This window comes from Amblyraja radiata, chromosome 20 (genome assembly GCF_010909765.2).
Source record: "Amblyraja radiata isolate CabotCenter1 chromosome 20, sAmbRad1.1.pri, whole genome shotgun sequence".
In the NCBI taxonomy this organism is placed as follows: Eukaryota; Metazoa; Chordata; class Chondrichthyes; order Rajiformes; family Rajidae; genus Amblyraja; species Amblyraja radiata.
Genome location: NC_045975.1, coordinates 34,282,399 through 34,304,006, shown reverse-complemented (window position 1 = coordinate 34,304,006; position 21,608 = coordinate 34,282,399). Strand labels below are relative to the sequence as shown.

Below are 21,608 nucleotides of genomic sequence, written 5' to 3'. Positions count from 1 at the left end.
AGTCTAGTTATATATTACATTTCACAATAATAGGTCACCTGAACTCATCAGCAATCATTGCACCCAAATATACTTTAATCAGCCACAAAACCTGCAGAAAGGAAGGTTCATGGGTTAATTGCACCTTTTGCTTGGGCGAGAGACAGAATCTGGGGGTGGACAATTTGGGAATTGTGGGGAAAAACAGGATTACAGTAAATAGTGCTTGACAATTGGTACAGACTCAATGGGCACTGGCCCATGCTCTATATCATTAAGAGTCCCCAAAACAGTATCCAGATACTGACATACATTTGAATTCCCAATACAGATAAAGGATTTTTTTTTTTTTTTTGAAAAGCATTTATTAATTTTAACGAAACTAATTGGACTAGTCATTAGCATCTTACGGAGGAAGATATCTTCTGTCACACACAATTTAAAAAACAATCATCAAAAGGTTACAGCAAGGAAGGAGATCAGCTCTGCGTGTAACTTCTGAGCCACTAATTATCCTCCAGCAAACAATTCAGTATAGTACATCCTAATGGCATCGACATCCTGGCAAAGACTGATTAAAAAACATTAGGCATAGCTTTTAGCTGCAATATTAATGCCAAGCTCACTTTACACAAATGAAACAAGTGACAAGAAACAGAAATAGAGTCATTTAATACAAAAAAGATAGAAAGTATTGGGAAATTTACAGAAATCACATCTACAGTACTTGGGGCGGGAAATTGGATAACACAAGCAATATGAAAGATTAACAACTCAAAGCTGTACATAACAAAACAGGATAAAGAACCATCCTTCGGATCCAAATATATTTTTACCCAGTTTCTAATACTTGGTCACTGAGACAGCGAGTAAACATTTCATTTATTTGCCACAGCCGAAAGCTGGTCCCGGATCCTACCAAGTCCATCCAACATCGTATCCAGTTTTTCTTTACTCAGTTCAAGGGAGACGGTGGAAATAGTGGGCTTATCTTGGCAAATGGTGGCATCATCCTGAATCTGTAATGGAGGACAAAGCACCCATTAGAAGTGTACATTTACAGCTCTTCTCACTTTCAGTTGTTGCAAATCATAAGCAATCATGTTACTTTCAGCTTTATTTTATCCATACACAGTGTATGGAGTGGATCGATTATAATTAAATAACTTTTCAATCTTTCAGTTGATAACTTGCCTACCAGAAGACTGCATCAGTTACTTATACAGGGAGATCGACTAATCAAATTTTTTTTTTTTTAAATAATATTTTTATTAGAAGCAAACATATATTATGATAAAACATTTCATGTATATCAGTCATACATTATTAATATTATCAATTGTGGATTGATTCTGCTTCTAGTTTTTTTAAATTAAAGATAAAGAAAGAGAAAAAAAAACACAAATTTCAAGATAAAAAAAGAATGGAATGATTTACTAATAATACATCATTGGAGATAGGTTTGTAAATTATAAAGTATAACTTTTCATCTAATCCTGAGTTCAAGCTTCAGTTAGGTTCCCGTGCTGAGCCGATCTACCCCTTCAAATAGTCAATGAATGGAGACCATATTCTAACAAAAAGTTCTTGTTTGTCCATTAAGACAAGTCTGATTCTTTCCAGATGTGGGGTCTCCGACATTTCCATGATCCACATTTTAATTGTGGGTTATAGGGCCTTTCCAAAATTTTAATATTATTTTTTCCCAGTTATTATACTGTAGTCAAGAAATTTTCTTTGGCTTGTTGTGAGTGTTAGACTAATCAATTTTGAGCGGCACGGTGGCACAGCTGCTGTCACACGGCACCAGAGGCCTGGGGTTGATCCCGATCTCAGTTGGTTTGTAGTTTGCACGTTCTCTCTGTGACAGCGAGTTTCCTCTGTGCTCTGGTTTCCTCAAACATCCCAAAGACACGCAGGTTTGTAGGTTAATCGGTCTCTGTAAATTATCCCGACTAAGTAGGGATTAGATGAGAAGGTGAGATAACATCAAATTAATGTGAATGGGGATCAGTGGTCAGCGTGGACTTGGTGGGCTGAAAGGCCTGTTTCCATGCTGTAACTCTAAATTAAACTTGTAACCGCCTACATTTTGCTGTTACAACCCACATCAGTTAGATTGACCAGACAAGATAAGGATATTAAGGAAATAAATTGAGTTTAACCTGGGATTTAACGCATTAGAAATTGTGAGCTCTAATTGAATTTATTTCACTAAAAATATAGGAAGCAATTTCTTCTATTGGGATTCCGCTATGGTTATTTAGTGTTGAGTACAACTGACAGGCAGGCATTCCTATCACACACTGCATCCTCAGAGAAAATATGGTCTTGACGATCTGATAATTGTTATAAATGTAATCCTGAGGCAATGTAGATAATCAGCAGTTGCAGCTGTCTCATACAAGTCTTGAATTTCATTACATCTGTAGAAACATTCTATGTGTCTCATGTAGAACAGGAATGGTTCACGGGTGCAAGATATCCCAGGACTCAGTAATTATTTATCAATATGTTGACAGTAGTTTCCCCAAAACACTTCATTCAGAATGAATGCAAAAGTTAACACAAGGATGAGACCTCTTTCTAACACAACCAAATAAAAAGTCCCCACGCCAACAGAATTCTATTCTACTTTAAAATATTATTTGAACCCACCAGACATTAGAACTCATTTCAATATGTTGTACCTTCCCCTTAGTAATCTCTGATATCCCTATCAAACAGGTCAAATCCAGGAATATTTTCATAAACCACTCACGCATGTCAACGTTTTCCCTCAAAGAAACACTGAATGGAAAAAGGCAAACTATAGAATTCTCCATATTATTTCTGTTTTCCCCCAAGAAATTTAATGTCACTAACAGTTCGGGACTTTTTTGCTCCACACTCCCTTAAATTGCATTTCCCTCCCTTTTCTTTAGCAGATGTTAAATCCATTATAAAGGCACAACTCTCATGAGCACAGGCAAAAAGAGGGGACATTGGGCTGCAGTAAATGCAGATCCAGACTGTGCAACATTCACATAATATCCACACTTCTGAGCTTCTAAGGATATCAAAAGATAGGTTACGACAAGATGCTCACACCTCAACAGCATTCCCCAAGATATAGGTCAAACAGATTTCTGGAAACCATCGGAATCGGGCATATTATTTAATAACCGTGCGTAATTAACAAGCTTTATATTGCCTGATAAAATATATCAAGCAATATGGTTTTTTTCTCCACTTCATGAAAGCCAATTCTGATCAACATATCTGATATCAAACACATCACTCAGGACGCCTCTATAAAAAGCTATTTTTACACAGGCATTTTAAAAATTAAAACATGTGTATATTAAGCCTTTACCAAACAGGGATGTTAACAAAGAAACTTTATTCTTGAGCTATATTATATTAGGCAGATGACCAAAACTCATTTAAATAGACTAAACAGTTTTGAAGGAGAAAAGCAACCGAGGTTTGGGTAAGGAAATAAAAGATTCAGGATTTTAGTAGCTAAAGGCAGTGTCTCCAACACAAGAATTATTAAATCTGTGAATGCTCAAGAGGACTAAAAAAATGCCGGATGTTCATATCTTGGAGGGTTAGAGCCGATAAATTGCTGGCATTCTTTAGTCTCGCTCCTATCAAGTTCAGTGCATAGAGCTTCATCTGGCTTCTAATTTTCCTTGAGCAGGTCTATCGGAAGTGATACTCGTGTTGAATTAGATCTTAGGCTCAAGAAAGAATGCAAGACTTTCCACAACATTTGGGCGCAGTCTCTAGGGAAGGAATTACAAACTGGAATGACAGGGAAGTCATCATTTTGTTATTTCTATAATCACCATCTGCTAACCAGGCCCTATTTTTGCTCTTTCCAGAAAATAAGTAAATATTCCAGAGCAGTTGGCCCAAACCCATGATGTGCACATTTTTAACTCAAAATCTTATTAATTGTGCACTCACTTTAAATAATATGCTTGCATCTAAATTATCCATCACTCTCATCATTCTTAAGTGCCTATTTAAAAAAAAAAAAAGTTTTAAGTCTTACCATCTGCTTCTTACCAATTCCTTTTTAATCGGAATTCACTTACATAATCTTTTCCACATCTGTTTCAAGCAGAGAAGTCAGTGTTAGCTCTCAGAGAAATTTCCCTGCTCAGATGTAGCCTGGCCTGCCGGGTTCCTCCAGAACCTTGTTTTATCGCTCAAGTTTCCAACATCTGCCCCTCCTGTATCTCCTCAGAGAAATTGTATTCTGCCACATTGCTATCAACTCCACCACCCCACACATACACAGTTCTTTCATTCAACTACAAACTAGGGGCAATTTAAAGTGGCCAATTAACCCACTAACAAGTCTTTAGGATATGGTGGAATTGTACAAGGTCACTGAGGGGAACGGGCAAACTGGACAGAATCTGTACATCGCTGGCTCCGAGGCAGCAGATAGACTAGCTGCTTCATTGTTGCCTGCGGATGATGTTCATCTTGACTAATACACGAGAGAAAGCCTGTAATTTTCTGTTGCAAAAACTAAATAAAAAGCACCTCAATTTCCTCTTGTACAACTAGTGTCCCAATTAGTTTGAAACTTAGGTGAGCAAAATTGGTATGCAGTACAGATTAGAACACAAAAAGATTGCAGATTGAAGCCACAAGGTCCTAGTAGTTCTAAACAGCAAGGTCACATTTACACAGTTTACAGCATTTCCTCTAGAAAATGTGTTGGCCGATTGACCCAAATGTGCCTTGAAAGCTGTACTTCAGGAATGTTCTACAAAATATTCAGATATCTTTGCAGTTGTAAAATGTTAGGAGCACAAATCATTTAGTAATACCTTCATTTGGAGCAGACATGTAGGCACGGCCATTCTATTGATGGTATCAGAGGAGGTTTTGATATCCACTCTCCAGTCCATGTCGATGAGACGGGGCAGGGAAACTAAGAGAGAGCAAGAACAAAAATGTGTAGTACTATAGAGTAAGTAACCAACATTATGAATGTTATGGTAACTATGGAGAAGAAATTAATGTCTCACGAATTTCATTGCATGCACTGGATGCCCCTCATACATTATACTGACATATGCATTAAAGCAAAACAGCGTCACTTACTTTGATTTGCAAGTGCCTCACTCCTCCAGCTGGCTCTGAAATAGATATCAGGAATTAATTTTCAGAGGATAAGTCCCTACTGTTAGCACATGATCTGCGAGCAGCATTTCAGACTACTTTAGCACACAAGAAACAGTGCATCATCTTTATGGCACATTTTCTTTCAGCTGGGCAGGCTCACTGGGACACTAATTCTTGTGATCTGCATGGGCACATCAATACTCTGACTCAACTCTCACAAATGCTCACAACGTGAGGTGCCACTTTAATGCCTTATAAAAAACAAGTTAACCGAGTGAAAACTCCGAAGGTATTTGCACTCGTGTTATCAAACAACATTTAGACCAAACCATAAAAAGCAATTTAGAGGGTGACTAAGAGGGTCTTAGAGAGAAAGAGAGCACAAGGTTCAGAAAAGGAGCGAGATCAGCTCAGTTGATGGGCAAAATTGTCAGATTAGATGTGGTAAGCCGAAACAATTTTATGCTGTACAATTCTATAAATCTAAAACCACGATAGCTGAAAGCACAAGAGTCAACCATGATGAGCAAGACTTCCGAGAAATGCAGAATTTCCACTGCAGATGGCTGGAGATCACAAAGAGTAGAGCAAGATCCCCCCCCCTCCCCCCGCGACATGGAAAGGGGGGACGTGCTGCATGGGCAACCGCCTGTCCTCCACATAACATCACCCATGGTCAGTCATGAACGAGGGGGGCCTACTAATACTTGATGTAGTTCGGTAGTGGATAAGGATGGTAACAGTTGGGATACGAGCTCAGTTTTCAATAGGTACAATAATGAGAAGCCACAAGAGTGAAAAAGTCAAATCTAGAGGCAACATATAAAGCTGATTATAAGACAAGATACGTTGAGTAAAATCTACATTTTTCTGGACTGGCATGTTAAGAAGCAGAAACTGTCTTGCCAGCATGAAGTCTCAACATCCCTTAACAATGCTTACTTAAATAGATTAATGACTTCTACAGTCTCCATTTGCTAACAAATCACGTTAATTTAACAGCTCATTATTCAAACTGAATAACAAATCTGAAAAGCTTTCATGAGGGATCTGACATTCAGTTCACAGATGATACAAGAAAGAAACAGAGTCATCACTTTTAGTTTGTTTTAACAACAGAACTGATCTGTCTATTAGTCTTTTTAAAATGCCTTTAACTATTTAAAAATCATATTGCATTTACAACCTCTGCTATGTCCCAGCTATAAAACATATTGATTTGAAGAAATTAAACTATAGGAGGATTTGAATTGATGCATCAATTTCAATACATGTGTGCTTTTAATTTAAGCCTACCGAAATGAATGATTTCAATTGCAACAAAACTGACAGCAACATTTTCCATTGAAACAAGAGAATAAAACACTTACACATTTTCAAGAATTATTTTAGTTAACAGATTTTTCAGGTTTTGATGGAAATTATCTGGAAAGAGTGGGAAAATCTCTTCAGCTGAAGTCAGTCCTTGGAATACAACTTGTCGTGTGAAACAGTGAAGGGAGCAAATCAACTATGGAGAGAAAGGATATGTAACAGCAGTAATGTTTCTCGGATTATTTTTCCCCCTCTGTCTACCAATAGCACAAGCAAAATATTCTTCACATCAGACGGTAGTAAAGTTTTCTTTACATCACTTGAACAATAATACCAACTACCATTTTTGAACATTGGGCTTTTCTTTTCTGCAAATCACCCAATCCTGTAATCAGAATAAGGTTGATAAATGAAAGGGATGTTCTAACATGTGGACATCAGCAGATATGATCAAGAAAGCAAGAAATACAAACCTGCTCCTTCTTTCCATCAGATGGTGGCATATCTAACCCAGCCGTGCCTTTCCACATTATTGCCACATCCCTTGACTTTGGCGAGTAATCACAAGCCTATCATTGCCTTAAATATATTTCATGACTGAACATCAACATCTCTCGGGCGGGGGGGGGGGGGGGAGTCAGTCAGGGAAAACAACCCATTATCTATCCTGTCCCTTACAATTGTGGTATGTGATCATCTTTCATTTAACGTACTCCACGATAAATACGACCCAATGTAGTAAATCTCTAGAGGAAAATCCCTGCATCCCAGGAAAAGTCTAATGAATCTTTCAAGACGAAAACTGGACTTAGCACTCTTGATCTGATCTCATGAGGGCCCAATAACAGCATTAAATCCCTCAACTCTTACACTCCAATACCTCCACAATGAACATCAATATACCACTTACTTTTCTAATACTTACTGCACATTAATATTAATTGAGAGCCATGTAAAAGAACATCCACGTTCTTCAGAATGCACATACTTTCTCAAATTGCAGATTTTTTTAAACAGTTATTCTGATTTATTTTCCTACCAACACAGTTAGCCTGGTAACTGGATAAACTAGACTGGATGATTTGCTGCCGCAGTAAACCTTAGTAAGTCATGACATTTGCTGCTGGGGTTGGATTCCTAGGAGCAGGAATGGCCAGAAGCAGGTAATTCATTCATCCCATTTCACCCCAATACTTTCACACAAGCCCTGCAATTCATTCCCCATGAGGTGCCCATCAAATTCCCATCAGAATACTTCCAAGAGGCAAGAGCATTTTATTGTCATATGTAGTGAAATGGAACAATTACATTCTTACTTGCACCAGCACAACAGATATACAAAGATAGTACTCTGCAAGCACCATAATAAAAAAACAAGAAAAATGCAAAGTATATATACACAAATATAAACAATAGTACAAAGCCAAGAACAATGCTCCAAGTAGTTCAGAACTTATATGAAGGCTGTAGTGTTTAATAGCCTGATGATTGTAGGGATGAAGCTGCTCCTGAACCTGGACGTTACAGTTTTCATGCTCCTATACCTTCCTCCCTATGGCAGGGGTGAAATAAGAGTGTGGTCAGGGTAGTTTGGATCTCTGACGATGCTGGGTGTCTTTTTTTTTTTTAAATCCCTGTAGACCCCTTTGATGGTGGGGATGTCAGTACCTGTGATGGACTTGGCAGAGTTCACCACTTTTTGCAATCTGCTTTGTTCCTGGGCATCGTGATTGCCAAACCAGGCCATGATGCAACCAGTCAATATGTGCTCCGCTGTACACTTGTTCACCACTTCCGCAGGCTGTCCATTTTAGTTCATAACTACTTACTACTTAAAAGGTTTATCCTGGAGTATTCCTTGGATCTTTTGCTCCAAATTTGAAATCTATGGCTCTTCGTCAGTGTCATACAGGTACAGTGCAGAAACAGGCCCTTCAGCCCAACATGCCTACACTGACCAATGTGTCCCAGCTACGCTAATCCCACCTGCTCACATTTGATCCATATCCCCCCAAACCTTCCTATCCATGTACTTGCCCAACTGTTTCTTAAAGGTTGGGATAGTCCCTGCCTCAACTACCTCTTCTGGCAGCTTGTTCCATACACCCAGCACTTTGTGTGCAAAAGTCACCCTTCAGATTACTATTAAATCTTTTCCCCTTTACCTTAAACCCATGTCCACTGTTCCTCGATTCACCTATTCTGGACAAAAGACTATGCATCTACCCCAAGGGTTCCCAACCTGGAATAAATTTACCCTCGGGGGGTACATTTTGCCTAAACAGGGGGTAAATTTGTTGATTCTGGATTAGTACATATTTTTTCTCATTGATTGGCTGTGTTTGATTCTGGTATACCGGTATCTGTTCATCATTAGTTGTTCATAAATAAGTGATATAACATTGTTACATGCTATTAGAGTTGCTGGGGTAAACGGGACAAAAAGGTTGGGAACCCCTGATCTACCCTATCTATTCCTCTCATGATTTTATACACCTCTAAAAAATCACCCCTCATCCTCCTGCGCTCCAAGGAATAGAGTCCCAGCCTGTTCAACCTCTCCCTATAACTCAAACCCTCTAGTCCTGGCAACATCCTCGTAAATCTTCTCTGTACCCTTTCCAGCTTGACAACATCGTTCCTATAACATGGTGTCCAGAACTGAACACAATACTCTAAATACGACCTCACCAACGTCTTATACAGCTGCAACATGACCTCCCAACTTCTATACTCAATGCTCTGACTGGTAAAGGCCAATGCGCCAAAAGCCTTTTGGCATATTGTGAAAATGTCAAAACTACCTGCGCCTCCACCTTCAAGGAACCATGCACCTGCACTCCTAGATCCCTCTGCTCTACAACACTCCCCAGAGCCCTACCATTCACTGTGTAGGTCCTGCCCATATTGGACTTTCCAAAATGTAACACCTCACATTTCTCCGTATTAAATTAAACCATTCCTCAGCCGCCTGGCCAATCGATCAATATCCTGCTTCAACTTTTCACAACCATCTTCACTATCTACAAAACCACCCACTTTTGTATCATCTGCAAACTTGCTAACCTGGCTAACAGGATCCCTCCACTCAACCATCATTCTATACAATATTATCACATCTCCGGCAACCCCAGCTTCTTCAGTCTGACCTTAAAACTGGCACTCCTTCCTTGGAACCATTCCATTAAATATTTTCAGCATCCTCTTTAGTACTATCACAACCTAAAATTAGATGAATGGGGTAGGGCATGACATCCCAATTGTTGTATTTTATAAAGGTTCAGCAAACCTCTGCACTTTTGTACTGTTATACCTCCAATTATGAATCCCAGAATCCTATCCATACTACTAAGCACTCTCTCAACATGAGCCATCACATTCAATTATTGTTCACATATATACACCCAGGACCCTCTGTCCCAGCAGAAATATGCCATTTAGCTCCTTATTTTCTTCTGAAAAAGTGCATCAGTTCGTACATCACAATATTAAATGTCTGCACATTCACCCACTCTGTTTTGCAATGTTATTATACTCCTTGCTGCCTGCCACACTACAAGTTTAGCAATAATCTATGAATTTCAAAACTTACACCATATAAACTATTAATACACAAAGAAAGCAGTGATCTCAGCAGCAATCCCTGGAACACCAGTGCCTGCTATGTTCTGTCGGAAAAACTCCCATATACCATTCCTCTCAGCTTTCTGCCTTTCAGCCACTTTTATTTCCATGCTGCTGCTGCCCTTTAAATCCGTGACAATTTAGCTAACCGGCCGTTTGTGCAAGACTTCAACTTTTGAAAAATCAACACTGCCAACCCCTATTGTTACACAGCAGATGAATTAATTGCACAAATAGCAATAAGTGGGTATGAACTAAAAGCCGTTACTAAGACATGGCTGCAAAGTAACCAAGGAGGAAATATCCCAGAATATTTCATCTTTGAAGGGGCAAAAATGAAAAAGGTAACCCTTTTCATGAGAGAAAGGGTTTTAGAAACATAGAAACATAGAAAGTAGGTGCGAGAGTAGACCACCAGGTCCGTCGAGCCCGCACCGCCATTCGCTCATGGCTGAACACTAAACAGACACACTTACCCACAAACAGTAGACACAAGACACAGAACACAAGACACTACCCTCCCCTTTATACCGCTATCACCCCTCTCCACCCCAAGAACCTCGTGATCTCCTGGGGGAGGCAAAAAACCGGATAAAAACCCAGGTCCAATTCGGGAAAAAAATCCGGGAAATTCCTCTCCGACCCCAATCCAGGCGATCGACACTTGTCCAGGAGATCACTCAGGTCTTACTATACTAACCATACCTAGGTCCATATCCCTGCCCTCTCCCCGTAGCCCCTTATCCCCTTGGCAGCTAAAAAACCATCTATTTTAGTCTTAAATATATTTAAAGTTTCTGCTTCCACTGCTCCCTGGGGCAGTGAATTCCATAAATTAACCACCCTCTGGGTGAAGAAGTTCTTCCTCATCTCAGTTTTAAAAGAGCCCCCCCTTATTCTGCAACTATGTCCCCTAGTTCTAGTTTCCCCGATCATTGGGAACATCCTCGGTGCATCCACCCGATCAAGGCCCCTCACGATCTTATATGTTTCAATGAGATCGCCTCTCATTCTTCTAAACTCCAAAGAGTAGAGTTCCAGCCTACTTAACCTTTCCTCATATGTCAATCCCCTCATTGCAGGAATTAATCTTGTAAACCTTCGCTGCACTGCCTCCAGGGCTAGTACATCCTTTCTTAAGTATGGACCCCAGAACTGTACACAGTATTCCAAATGTGGTCTCACTAATACTGTGTTCAGAAAATAATGTAGGAAAATTAAATTTGGATGAAACTCAAACAGCGGTAGAGTTGCTGCCTCACAACACCAGAGACCCGGGTTCAATCCTGACTACAGGTGCTGTCAGTACGGAATTTGTACATTCTCCCCATAACCATGTAGGTTTTCCCTGGATGCTCCGGTTTCCTCCCACATGCGAAAGATGTACAGGTTTGTAGGTTAATTGGCTTCGGTAAAAATTATAAATTGTCCCTAGTGTAGGATAAAGCCAGCGTACAGGGATCGTTGGTCGGCGCTAAACTAAACTAAACCAAGCAAAGTGCATTAGCATTGTGAAAGTTGTCTGCAGGTCACCAAACAATAGCAGTAATGAGGGGCAAATCAGCAATCAAGCCAGGATAATGCAAGAATCATGGAAAACTCAGACAAGGCCAATATCTTTTGTTTCCCTTTTGTGTGACTTTTAGTCTGAAGTCAGCTGCAGAATGGCTCCTTCAAACCCAACCACATCCATGCTGTCCTTTTTGCCCATCTACACTAATCCCATTTGTCCTCAGAAGCAATCTCAAGAACAACCTTATGTTCCCTTTCCTCCATTTCTATAACTGTCCTGACAACTCAACTTCTCCAGCTGGCTCCAACACGAGGCTGGAATTATCCATCCCCACAATTATGAAACATAAGATCTAGTCTATGAATTATCATCCCCCAGTCTCCTTAAAAAGCTCATGCTAACCAATCTTTAACCTTCTTATGCACTGCTTCACAACATTATCATTACATTCTCACTCTCCAAATCTTACAAAAAATAATTCCTTCGCTGACACAGGCAATGCTATCGGTATATTAAACATTAAGCAAAATACACTTGCTTTCAGGTTTTTCTTACCTGCTGTGCCTCCTCAGAAGTAATTGATAAATTGGTGACAGCATTATCAACCAACAGAGTTGAATTAGGGGCTGCAGAGGAAAAACATTCTCGACATAAGTGCCTCACCACATCCTTAGAGGGAGCCTGAAAGACAGTAATTCAATCACCAAAATCCTACATTTTATCAAATTTCATTAACAGAGTAATCAGAAATATTATTGGATTACATGATCTGGTTAAACACAATGAATTTAAACTTGACTCCATGGAGGGGCTGCAGTCAATTGTCAGGGGAAATATGATAAACTAATGGGCAAAGCACTGTGGTTGTGATCAGAAAGCACTGGAATCCTCAGTCTAGCCAAAATAGCAAGATACTTGGGTCAGCAGCTGGAGGAGAGATGAACACCAATAGAGAAAAAAAAAACACCTCGTTTCAATGACACGTCCTACAGTTTAAATTCCAACTGCGGGTCAAACAGGTTTCAACTCAGTCACATCTGAGCAAGCAGCCATAGGAGTGAGTAAAAGACATGGCCTCTTCATCACAGCAGAAAGTGGGACTCAAAGAAGAGTTGTAGGAGAGAGCGGTGGTCAAAAGTTAGGAAACAACTATGTGTGTGGAATGATTTGACAGAGAAAAGGAAGGTTAGATGCAAGTTTGTAACCAGAGAGAGCAGACCAACTAAGGTGGAGGAAACATCCAAATGGGTGGATAACTGGACCTACCATATAGGAGATGCTGTCTAACATTTCGCAACATGCTGTGGGAACTCCATTTGAATTGTTTACATTTGAACTAAATTCCTACCTTAAATGATAGTTTATTATTTCCTTTACCAAGCAGACAAAGCACCAAGATTCTTGCTACGAAACAAAGGATTTCAAGTTAAAGAACATATAGGCAGAGAGCCTCCCGAGTACTGAATATATGCACAGGGTTGTCCCATGTGTATCAAACAGAAGTCTCTCAAGGCAAGAATGTAACTTTGGGAGACTCATTGTCTTTCCTTTATTTCACTAGGAATTATTGGTCAGGGCTACCAAAGATGGTTGGACGTCTTACCAATGAAAGGGGTATTGTGAAAAAAAAACGTAAGTGATGGAGGAATTCAGTGGATCTGGCGTGATTTGTGGAAGGAAATGGAGAGACAATGTTTTGGTGAGGACACTTCCTCAGTCTGAACTCTGAAGAAGGACCCCAACCCAAAACAATGACTGTCTATTTTGCTCCACAGATGCTGCCTAACCCTTCAGTTCACTATTTTCTCACAATTCCAGTATACGTAATCTCTTCAATCTCCAAAAGATTGTGTTTCTATGAATTCCTTCAATTAGATCACGGAAACTAGTCTTATAAAAACATAGATTAGACAAATCTCTAAATTAGAATAAGACTAGAACATTTTTTAAGACATAACCTTGGAGGCAAAAATCCTGAATTGTTTTAAGATTGACAATTTTGCTTATTCACCTTTCCCGTTTTGATGAGATCCAAGTATTTATACAGCCAAAGTGCATTAGCAGAGTGGTAGATATTGCCATGCAAGGAAATACAAACCAACAAATACACAATAAGGTACCGCAGACAAAAAACTGAAAACAGTTAACTAAAAAGATTCATGTTCGTTTTCTCATTCGCTAATGATTTTGACTCAGTGCCTCACCTGTACCAATATTGATCATTAATCAAAGTACTTCTCCAGTTTGGAACACAAGACAATCGAGCAGGAGTAGACCATTCAGCCCCTCAAACGTGCCCCACCATCCAACACAATCACAGCTGACATTCCACCTTAAGACCATTTCCCTGCACTTTTCCCCATATCCCTCAGTTTCTTAATTTCAAAAAGAAAATTCAACATTCTCAGTTTTGAACTAAATCAACGACTGAATCTCCACGGTCCTCTGGAGCACAATTCCAAAGATTCATACTCCGTGCAAAGACATTTCACATTTCAGTCCTAAGAGTGTACTAATGTATTTTAAATTGTATTCTTTGTTCCAGACTCTTCAGCCAAAGAAAACATCCTCATATTTTCTGTTAAACAGTCCTTAGATTTTAATTTCAATCAGCTCTCATTCATCCAAGTGTTTGAGAACAGAGACCTAGCTTAATCTCCTCATATGATGGATGTGCCATCTCAGAACCAACTGGTAAATAGAAACATAGAAATTAGGTGCAGGAGTAGGCCATTCGGCCCTTCGAGCCTGCATCGCCATTCAATATGATCATGGCTGATCATCTAACTCAGTATCCCGTACCTGCCTTCTCTCCATACCCTCTGATCCCCTTAGCCACAAGGGCCACATCTAACTCGCTCTTAAATATAGCCAATGAACTGGCCTCAACTACCCTCTGTGGCAGAGAGTTCCAGAGATTCACCACTGTGTGAAAAAAGTTTTTCTCATCTCGGTTTTAAAGGATTTCCCCCTTATCCTTAAGCTGTGACCCCTTGTCCTGGACTTCCCCAACATCGGGAACAATCTTCCTGCATCTAGCCTGTCCAACCCCTTAAGAATGTTGTACGTTTCTATAAGATCCCCTCTCAATCTCCTAAATTCTAGAGAGTATAAACGAAGTCTATCCAGTCTTTCTTCATAAGACAGTCCTGACATCCCAGGAATCAGTCTGGTGAACCTTCTCTGCACTCCCTCTATGGCAATAATGTCCTTCCTCAGATTTGGAGACCAAAACTGTACGCAATACTCCAGGTGTGGTCTCACCAAGACCCTGTACAACTGCAGTAGAACCTCCCTGCTCCTATACTCAAATCCTTTTGCTATGAAAGCTAACATACCATTCGCTTTCTTCACTGCCTGCTGCACCTGCATGCCTACTTTCAATGACTGGTGTACCATGACGCCCAGGTCTCGCTGCATCTCCCCTTTTCCTAATCGGCCACCATTTAGATATAAGTCTGCTTTCCTGTTTTTGCCACCAAAATGGATAACCTCACATTTATCCACATTATACTGCATCTGCCAAACATTTGCCCACTCACCCAGCCTATCCAAGTCACCTTGCAGTCTCCTAGCATCCTCCTCACAGCTAACACTGCCCCCCAGCTTAGTGTCATCCGCAAACTTGGAGATATTGCCTTCAATTCCCTCATCCAGATCATTAATATATATTGTAAATAGCTGGGGTCCCAGCACTGAGTCTTGCGGTACCCCACTAGTCACTACCCGCCATTGTGAAAAGGACCCGTTTACTCCTACTCTTTGCTTCCTGTTTGCCAGCCAGTTCTCTATCCACATCAATACTGAACCCCCAATGCCGTGTGCTTTACGTTTGTATACTAATCTCCTATGTGGGACCTTGTCGAAAGCCTTCTGGAAGTCCAGATACACCACATCCACTGGTTCTCCCCTATCCACGCTATTAGTTACATCCTCGAAATTTTTTATAAGATTCGTCAGACATGATTTACCTTTCGTAAATCCATGCTGACTTTGTCCAATGATTTCACCACTTTCCAAATGTGCTGCTATCCCATCTTTAATAACTGACTCTAGCAGTTTCCCCACTACCGATGTTAAGACTAACTGGTCTGTAATCCCCGTTTTCTCTCTCCCTCCCTTCTTAAAAAGTGGGATTACGTTTGCTACCCGCCAATCCTCAGGAACTACTCCAGAATCTAAAGAGTTTTGAAAGATTATTACTAATGCATCCACTATTTCTGGAGCTACTTCCTTAAGTACTCTGGGATGCAGCCTATCTGGCCCTGGGGATTTATCGGCCTTTAATCCATTCAATTTACCCAACACCACTTCCCGACTAACCTGGGTTTCACTTAATTCCTCCAACTCCTTTGACCCGCGGTCCCCTGCTATTTCCGGCAGATTATTTATGTCTTCCTTAGTGAAGACAGAACCAAAGTAGTTATTCAATTGGTCCGCCATATCCTTGTTCCCCATGATCAGCTCACCTGTTTCTGACTGCAAGGGACCTACATTTGTTTTAACTAATCTCTTTCTTTTCACATATCTATAAAAACTTTTGCAGTCAGTTTTTATGTTCCCTGCCAGTTTTCTTTCATAATCTATTTTTCCTTTCCTAATTAAGCCCTTTGTCCTCCTCTGCTGGTCTCTGAATTTCTCCCAGTCCTCTGGTATGCTGCTTTTTCTGGCTAATTTGTACGCATCATCCTTCGCTTGATACTATCCCTGATTTCCCTTGTTATCCACGGATGCACTACCTTCCCTGATTTATTCTTTTGCCAAACTGGGATGAACAATTTTTGTAGTTCATCCATGCAGTCTTTAAATGTCTTCCATTGCATATCCACCATCAACCCTTTTAGAATTAATTGCCAGTCAATCTTGGCCAATTCACATCTCATACCCTCAAAGTTACCTTTCTTTTAGTTCAGAACCATTGTTTCTGAATTAACAATGTCACTTTCCATCCTAATGAAGAACTCAACCATATTATGGTCACTCTTGCCCAAGGGGGCACGTACAACAAGACTGCTAACTAACCCTTCCTCATTACTCAATACCCAGTCTAAAATAGCCTGCTCTCTCGTTGGTTCCTCTACATGTTGATTTAGATAACTATCCCGCATACATTCCAAAAAGTCCTCTTCCTCAGCACCCCTGCCAATTTGATTCACCCAATCTATATGTAGATTGAAGTCACCCATTATAACTGTTTTGCCTTTGTCGCCCGCATTTCTAATTTCCTGTTTGATACCATCTCCAACTTCACTACTGTTAGGTGACCTGTACACAACACCCACCAGGGTTTTCTGCCCCTTAGTGTTTCGCAGCTCTACCCATACTGATTCCACATCCTCCAAACTAATGTCCTTCCTTTCCATTGCGTTAATCTCCTCTCTAACCAGCAACGCTACCCCACCTCCTTTTCCTTTCTCTCTATCCCTCCTGAATATTGAATATCCCTGGATGTTCAGCTCCCAGCCTTGGTCACCCTGGAGCCATGTCTCCGTGATTCCAACTATATCATAATCATTAATAGCTATCTGCACGTTCAACTCATCCACCTTATTACGAATACTCCTTGTATTGAGACACAAAGCCTTCAGGCTTGTTTTTACAACGCTCTTACCCCTTATACAATTCTGTTGAAAAGTGGCCCTTTTTGATATTTGCTGCAGTCCCTCAATTGCGGACTTTTTTAGGTAAGGAAACCAAAATACTACACGTTATTCTGGCTGTGATCCTATATAACTAGCAATTTTAATTGTTAATTTTTTGCTCTTCGTTGCTTTTTGGGGCAAAAAAAAATAAAATAATAATAATGGGACTAGCTTAAATGGGTCCCTTGGTCGGCATTGATAAGTTTGGCCAAATGGCCTGTCTCTGTGCTGTATGAGATGGTGGAAATGCTTTTTGGACGTTGGGGGTGGGGATTGGTATTTACGCATTCATTGTAAATGTGGCTTAAAGAGTTGCCAGATTTATAAAATGGGAACACATGCCAGCAACAATTATCGTGACCAAACTAAAGTTACATTTAATAATGGACATAGCTGGAGTAACTCAGTGGGTCAGGCAGCATCTCTGGACAAAATGGATAGGTGACATTTCAGGTCAGGCCACTTTTCCAGAGAAGCAGCCTGACCTGCTAAATTAGAAACATAGAAAAATAGGTGCAGGAGTAGGCCATTTGGCCCGTCGAGCCAGCACCGCCATTCAACATGATCTTGGCTGATCATCTAAAATCAGTACCCCGTACATGCTTCCCCCCCCCATATCTATTGATTCCTTTAGCCCCAACAGCTAAATCTAACTCACTCTTGATAACATACAGTGAATTGGTCTCCACTGCCTTCTATGGCAGAGAATTCCAGATTCACAACTCTGGGTGAAGAAGTTTTTCCTCATCTCAGTCCTAAATGACCTACTCCTTATTCTTAAACTGTGACCTCTGGTTCTGAAATCCCCCAAACATCGGGAACATTTTTCCTGCCTCTAGCCCGTTCAATGTCTCATCCGGCATTTTGTATCCTGTTGTGTAAACGAGCATCTGGCAATTTCTCATTTCTATTTTCTTACTTTTAACAATGCTATTTGAGGGATAAACAATCCTCAGAATGTGAAAATACAACCACCCCAGAGGGCAAATACTGATTTAATGGTCTCTGACGGGTTACTTTATGGACAATGGTGCAGCATTTATTCAGCGATAGACTATAGCCTCTAGATTACATGCTCTAGTTTGTGAGGTCAAGTTTAAACTGCAGTCTCCTAACTCAAACAATAAAAGTACAACTGAAAAAAGTGACAAGAAAGCCTTGGTCAGCCATAACTAGTTTTCAGCACTAACTTAATAGTATAGTTGCACACAGAAGAACCGCAAGTATTCAAGGATGAGAGGAGGAGAAATATCATTCAAAGAGTTGTGAATCTTATCCCCACAGGGCTGTGGGTGCGAACCATTACTATTAGAGGCTGAAATAAGTTAAAACGCTTGCACAAAGAAATCAAGGATGAGTAAGATTTGGGAAAAGATGGAGTGGAGTCAAAGATTCGGACAGAATCTTACTGAATGGCAAAGGGAAGTGGGGAGACAGTGAGGGGGGGGGGGGGGGAGGAGAAGGAGGAAGAAGTGAGCAATGTGGACAGAAAGGAAGGAAGCAATGCTGGGGGAGGGATGCTGGCTGGGGATTAGGATAGGGTGGGCAAGGGAGACGATCTTGCAGGCAGGACAGCCAGGCAGGGGAAGCGATGTCTGGAGACAGCAGATCTACCTCTCTTTTACCACAAGATTTGAAATAAATGAAACTTATTAAGAAATGCAGATGGTGAAAATTAAAAAGAAAAAAGAAAAATGTTAGGGCATACAGCTGGTCAGGCATCATCATGGCAAGGGAATCAAAGTTAGCATTTCAGATTTTGAACTCTTCATCAGAATTCAAAGTGAGAAAACAAGTATGTTTTAAATAGCTGAAAAGGGGAGGAATATAGAGCATCTATGACAGGGTACAGACCAGAACTCTACAGGACGTGTAATTTACTTGGACTGGCTCAAATTCAGCCTATCACTATCACTGTCCACAACATAGTTTCCTCAAGAGGAGGAACCAGATTGGGTGGGGATACAAGAAACTGCAGATACTGATATCTTGAGAAGTTTGTAGAAGGTTCTCAACCCAAATCATCACCTGGCCATTCCTTCCCTAGATGCTACATGATCTAGAGTTCATCCATCACAGTGTTTTGAAACAGCAGATTGGGTGACCACTTTGCAGAACATCCACCCACAATCATTCAGGCAATCCTACCCTTCCTATCACCCAGCACTGGAATTCCTGCCTCTCTCCCACTCTGACCTGCAATCCCCACCATTGCCCAATCTGCACCTCATCTTCCATTTGGACATAATGCATCTCTGAACAATTAATACTGAATATATTTAAGCCCACATCTCCCCCTCTCTTCACACTTGGTTCTCTTCTTCCTCTTTCTACTGCCTCTAACTGCTAGTTTATACAATAATTATTACCTGACAACTTCGGCCTACACCCTTTCACAGATATTCCTCTATTCATTCAACCCACTCTTCAGCTGAAAACACGTTGGCTTTGCCGTTTCTTAGTTCTGGGCTGAAAGGTCCCTTGATTCTAATCTTCTCCCCATAGAAGCTGCCCGAGCAGCTCCCCCAATGTTATTTATGTGCGAACACACGGCGAACGATGAAGGGATAACCCCAGGCCGACTGCCGGCTCCCAGGCCAGTGCACAAGTCCCCATCCCCATCCTTTACCTTCAACAGCAGCTGCAACGGCTCAGCTCTGACCGCCGCCATCTTGACCGCCTCACGTGACCGCCGCGCGCAGGCGCAGGCGCAGGCCCAGTCCGCCCGGGGCAGTCTGGATCTGCAGTCATTACCAGTCAAGGCGCTGCATCTTTATAGAGTCTCCCCTTGCCTAGTGGACTTTTTAGTTCTGCACCATCTTTCAACCTGAACTTAACCAATGTACTTTAACCCGAGAGACAAAAATCACTTTGGAAATGCGCAGCAGGTCAGGCAGCATGCCGGGGGAGAGAACCAGAGTTGGTGTTTAGGGTGAAGGAGCCTTCCTCAGAACGGGCAAAGTGAAGAGAGGGGCACGTTTTACAGTTACAGAGCGAGGGAAATGAAGGCGCAGAGACCAGAGAGAACAGTGGGGATCAGGTACAGTGGAAATGATGGAGGTAACAATTATCTAAAACCCACAGTTGGAACAAGATGGCAATGGAGGTCAATACACTGGATGTTTTCAAGAGAGAGAGTTAGATATAGCTCTTAGGGCTAAAGGAATCAAGAGATATGGGAAGAATGCAGGAACGGGGTACTGGGTGATCAGCCATGACCATATTGAATGGCGGTGCTGGCTTGAAGGGCCAAATGGCCTACTTCTGCACCTATTTTCTAAGATAGAGTTTTACAACACAGAAACAGTAACTCTTAAAACCCAGCGGTACGAATATTAATTTCTCTAACTTCAAATAACCGTTGCTTTCCCTCTCTCTCCGTCCCTCCCCCACCCTAGTTCTCCAACTAGTTTCACTGTCCTCCTGATTAATTGTATGCCTCATTGTCACCTACCCCTCAGCCAACAATGAACCATTCTACATTTTGTTGATTATTATCTAATTTGATCTGTAATTTTCAAACCTTACATTCTCTGTGCACCCTTCCTTATCTCCAGTTTCCTTCTCCCCTGACTCAGTTTGAAGAAGGGTCCTGGCCTATAAAGTCACCCATTCATTCTCCCCACAGATGCTATATGTCCCACTGAGTTAATCTGGCATTTTGTGTCCATCCACAGAAACAGGATCTTCGGCCCAACTTGACCATGCCAACCAAGTTGCACAACTCAAGCCAGTATCACTTGCCTGCGTGTGACCCACACCCTCCCAATCTATCTGGTACCTGTCCAAGTGTCTTTAAAATGTGACGATAATACCCACCTCCATCAAAATGATACAGAAATAAATTGCATTGATTGAATGGGCCTACAAAAGTGAAATAAGGACATAGAGACAATCATAGCTTGGGCTCATAACATTAAGCGAATTGTGAATCCAAAGGAAGGAATATAGGTGGAATGGGACACAGGGAAGGGGAAGAGATAATAGGTGCAAATCCAGATGGGGCATAGGGAAGAAAGGGGGGAAAACAGAGGGATGGTGTTTGTAGGATAATTACTAAAAATTGGAGAACTTAATGTACATACCGTAAGGTTGTAATTTACCATAAGGTCAGTATGGGAAGGGAAGTTGAATAGAGATCCAGCAGGCCTTGGCGGCAAAGCACAGGTGTTCAGTAAATGGTTGCCTAGTCTTTGCTTGGTCTCACCACATCTGGAACATGTGGATGAAGTTAGAGGAGGTGCTTGCGAGCCTTTGTCTCACCTGGAAGGACTGCTGGAGTCCCTGGATGGATGTGAGGGAGGAGGTTTATGGACAGGTGCTACATCCCCTGTGTGGAACCTGGGGAAGGTGTGGGTTGGGTGGGAAAGGATGAGTAAACAAAGGAGTTGTGGAGGGAATGGTCT

General features: G+C 41.2%; 1 protein-coding gene across 1 annotated transcript; it reads right to left on the bottom strand.

Moving 5' to 3' along the window:
• Positions 1–318: 318 nt before the first annotated feature.
• commd9 (COMM domain containing 9) lies at positions 319–19,903 on the bottom strand. Its single transcript, XM_033039240.1, has 6 exons — positions 19,832–19,903; positions 12,116–12,241; positions 6,480–6,619; positions 5,089–5,123; positions 4,812–4,915; positions 319–998 (listed from the first exon to the last, which is right to left on the bottom strand). The coding sequence occupies exons 1-6, from the start codon at positions 19,871–19,873 to the stop codon at positions 858–860; spliced, it is 588 nt and encodes a 195-aa protein (XP_032895131.1). The 5' UTR covers positions 19,874–19,903; the 3' UTR covers positions 319–857.
• Positions 19,904–21,608: the final 1,705 nt, after the last annotated feature.

Excerpts from the sequence above, each read along its gene's own strand:
- commd9 (XM_033039240.1), bottom strand. The coding sequence starts at position 19,873 with ATGGCGGCGGTCAGAGCTGAGCCGTTGCAGCTGCTGTTGAAG. Across the intron at positions 12,242-19,831 it reads CGTTGCAGCTGCTGTTGAAG|GCTCCCTCTAAGGATGTGGT; the intron begins GTAAAGGATGGG and ends ACTGTCTTTCAG. Across the intron at positions 6,620-12,115 it reads CTTCTGAGGAGGCACAGCAG|TTGATTTGCTCCCTTCACTG; the intron begins GTAAGAAAAACC and ends TTCTCTCCATAG.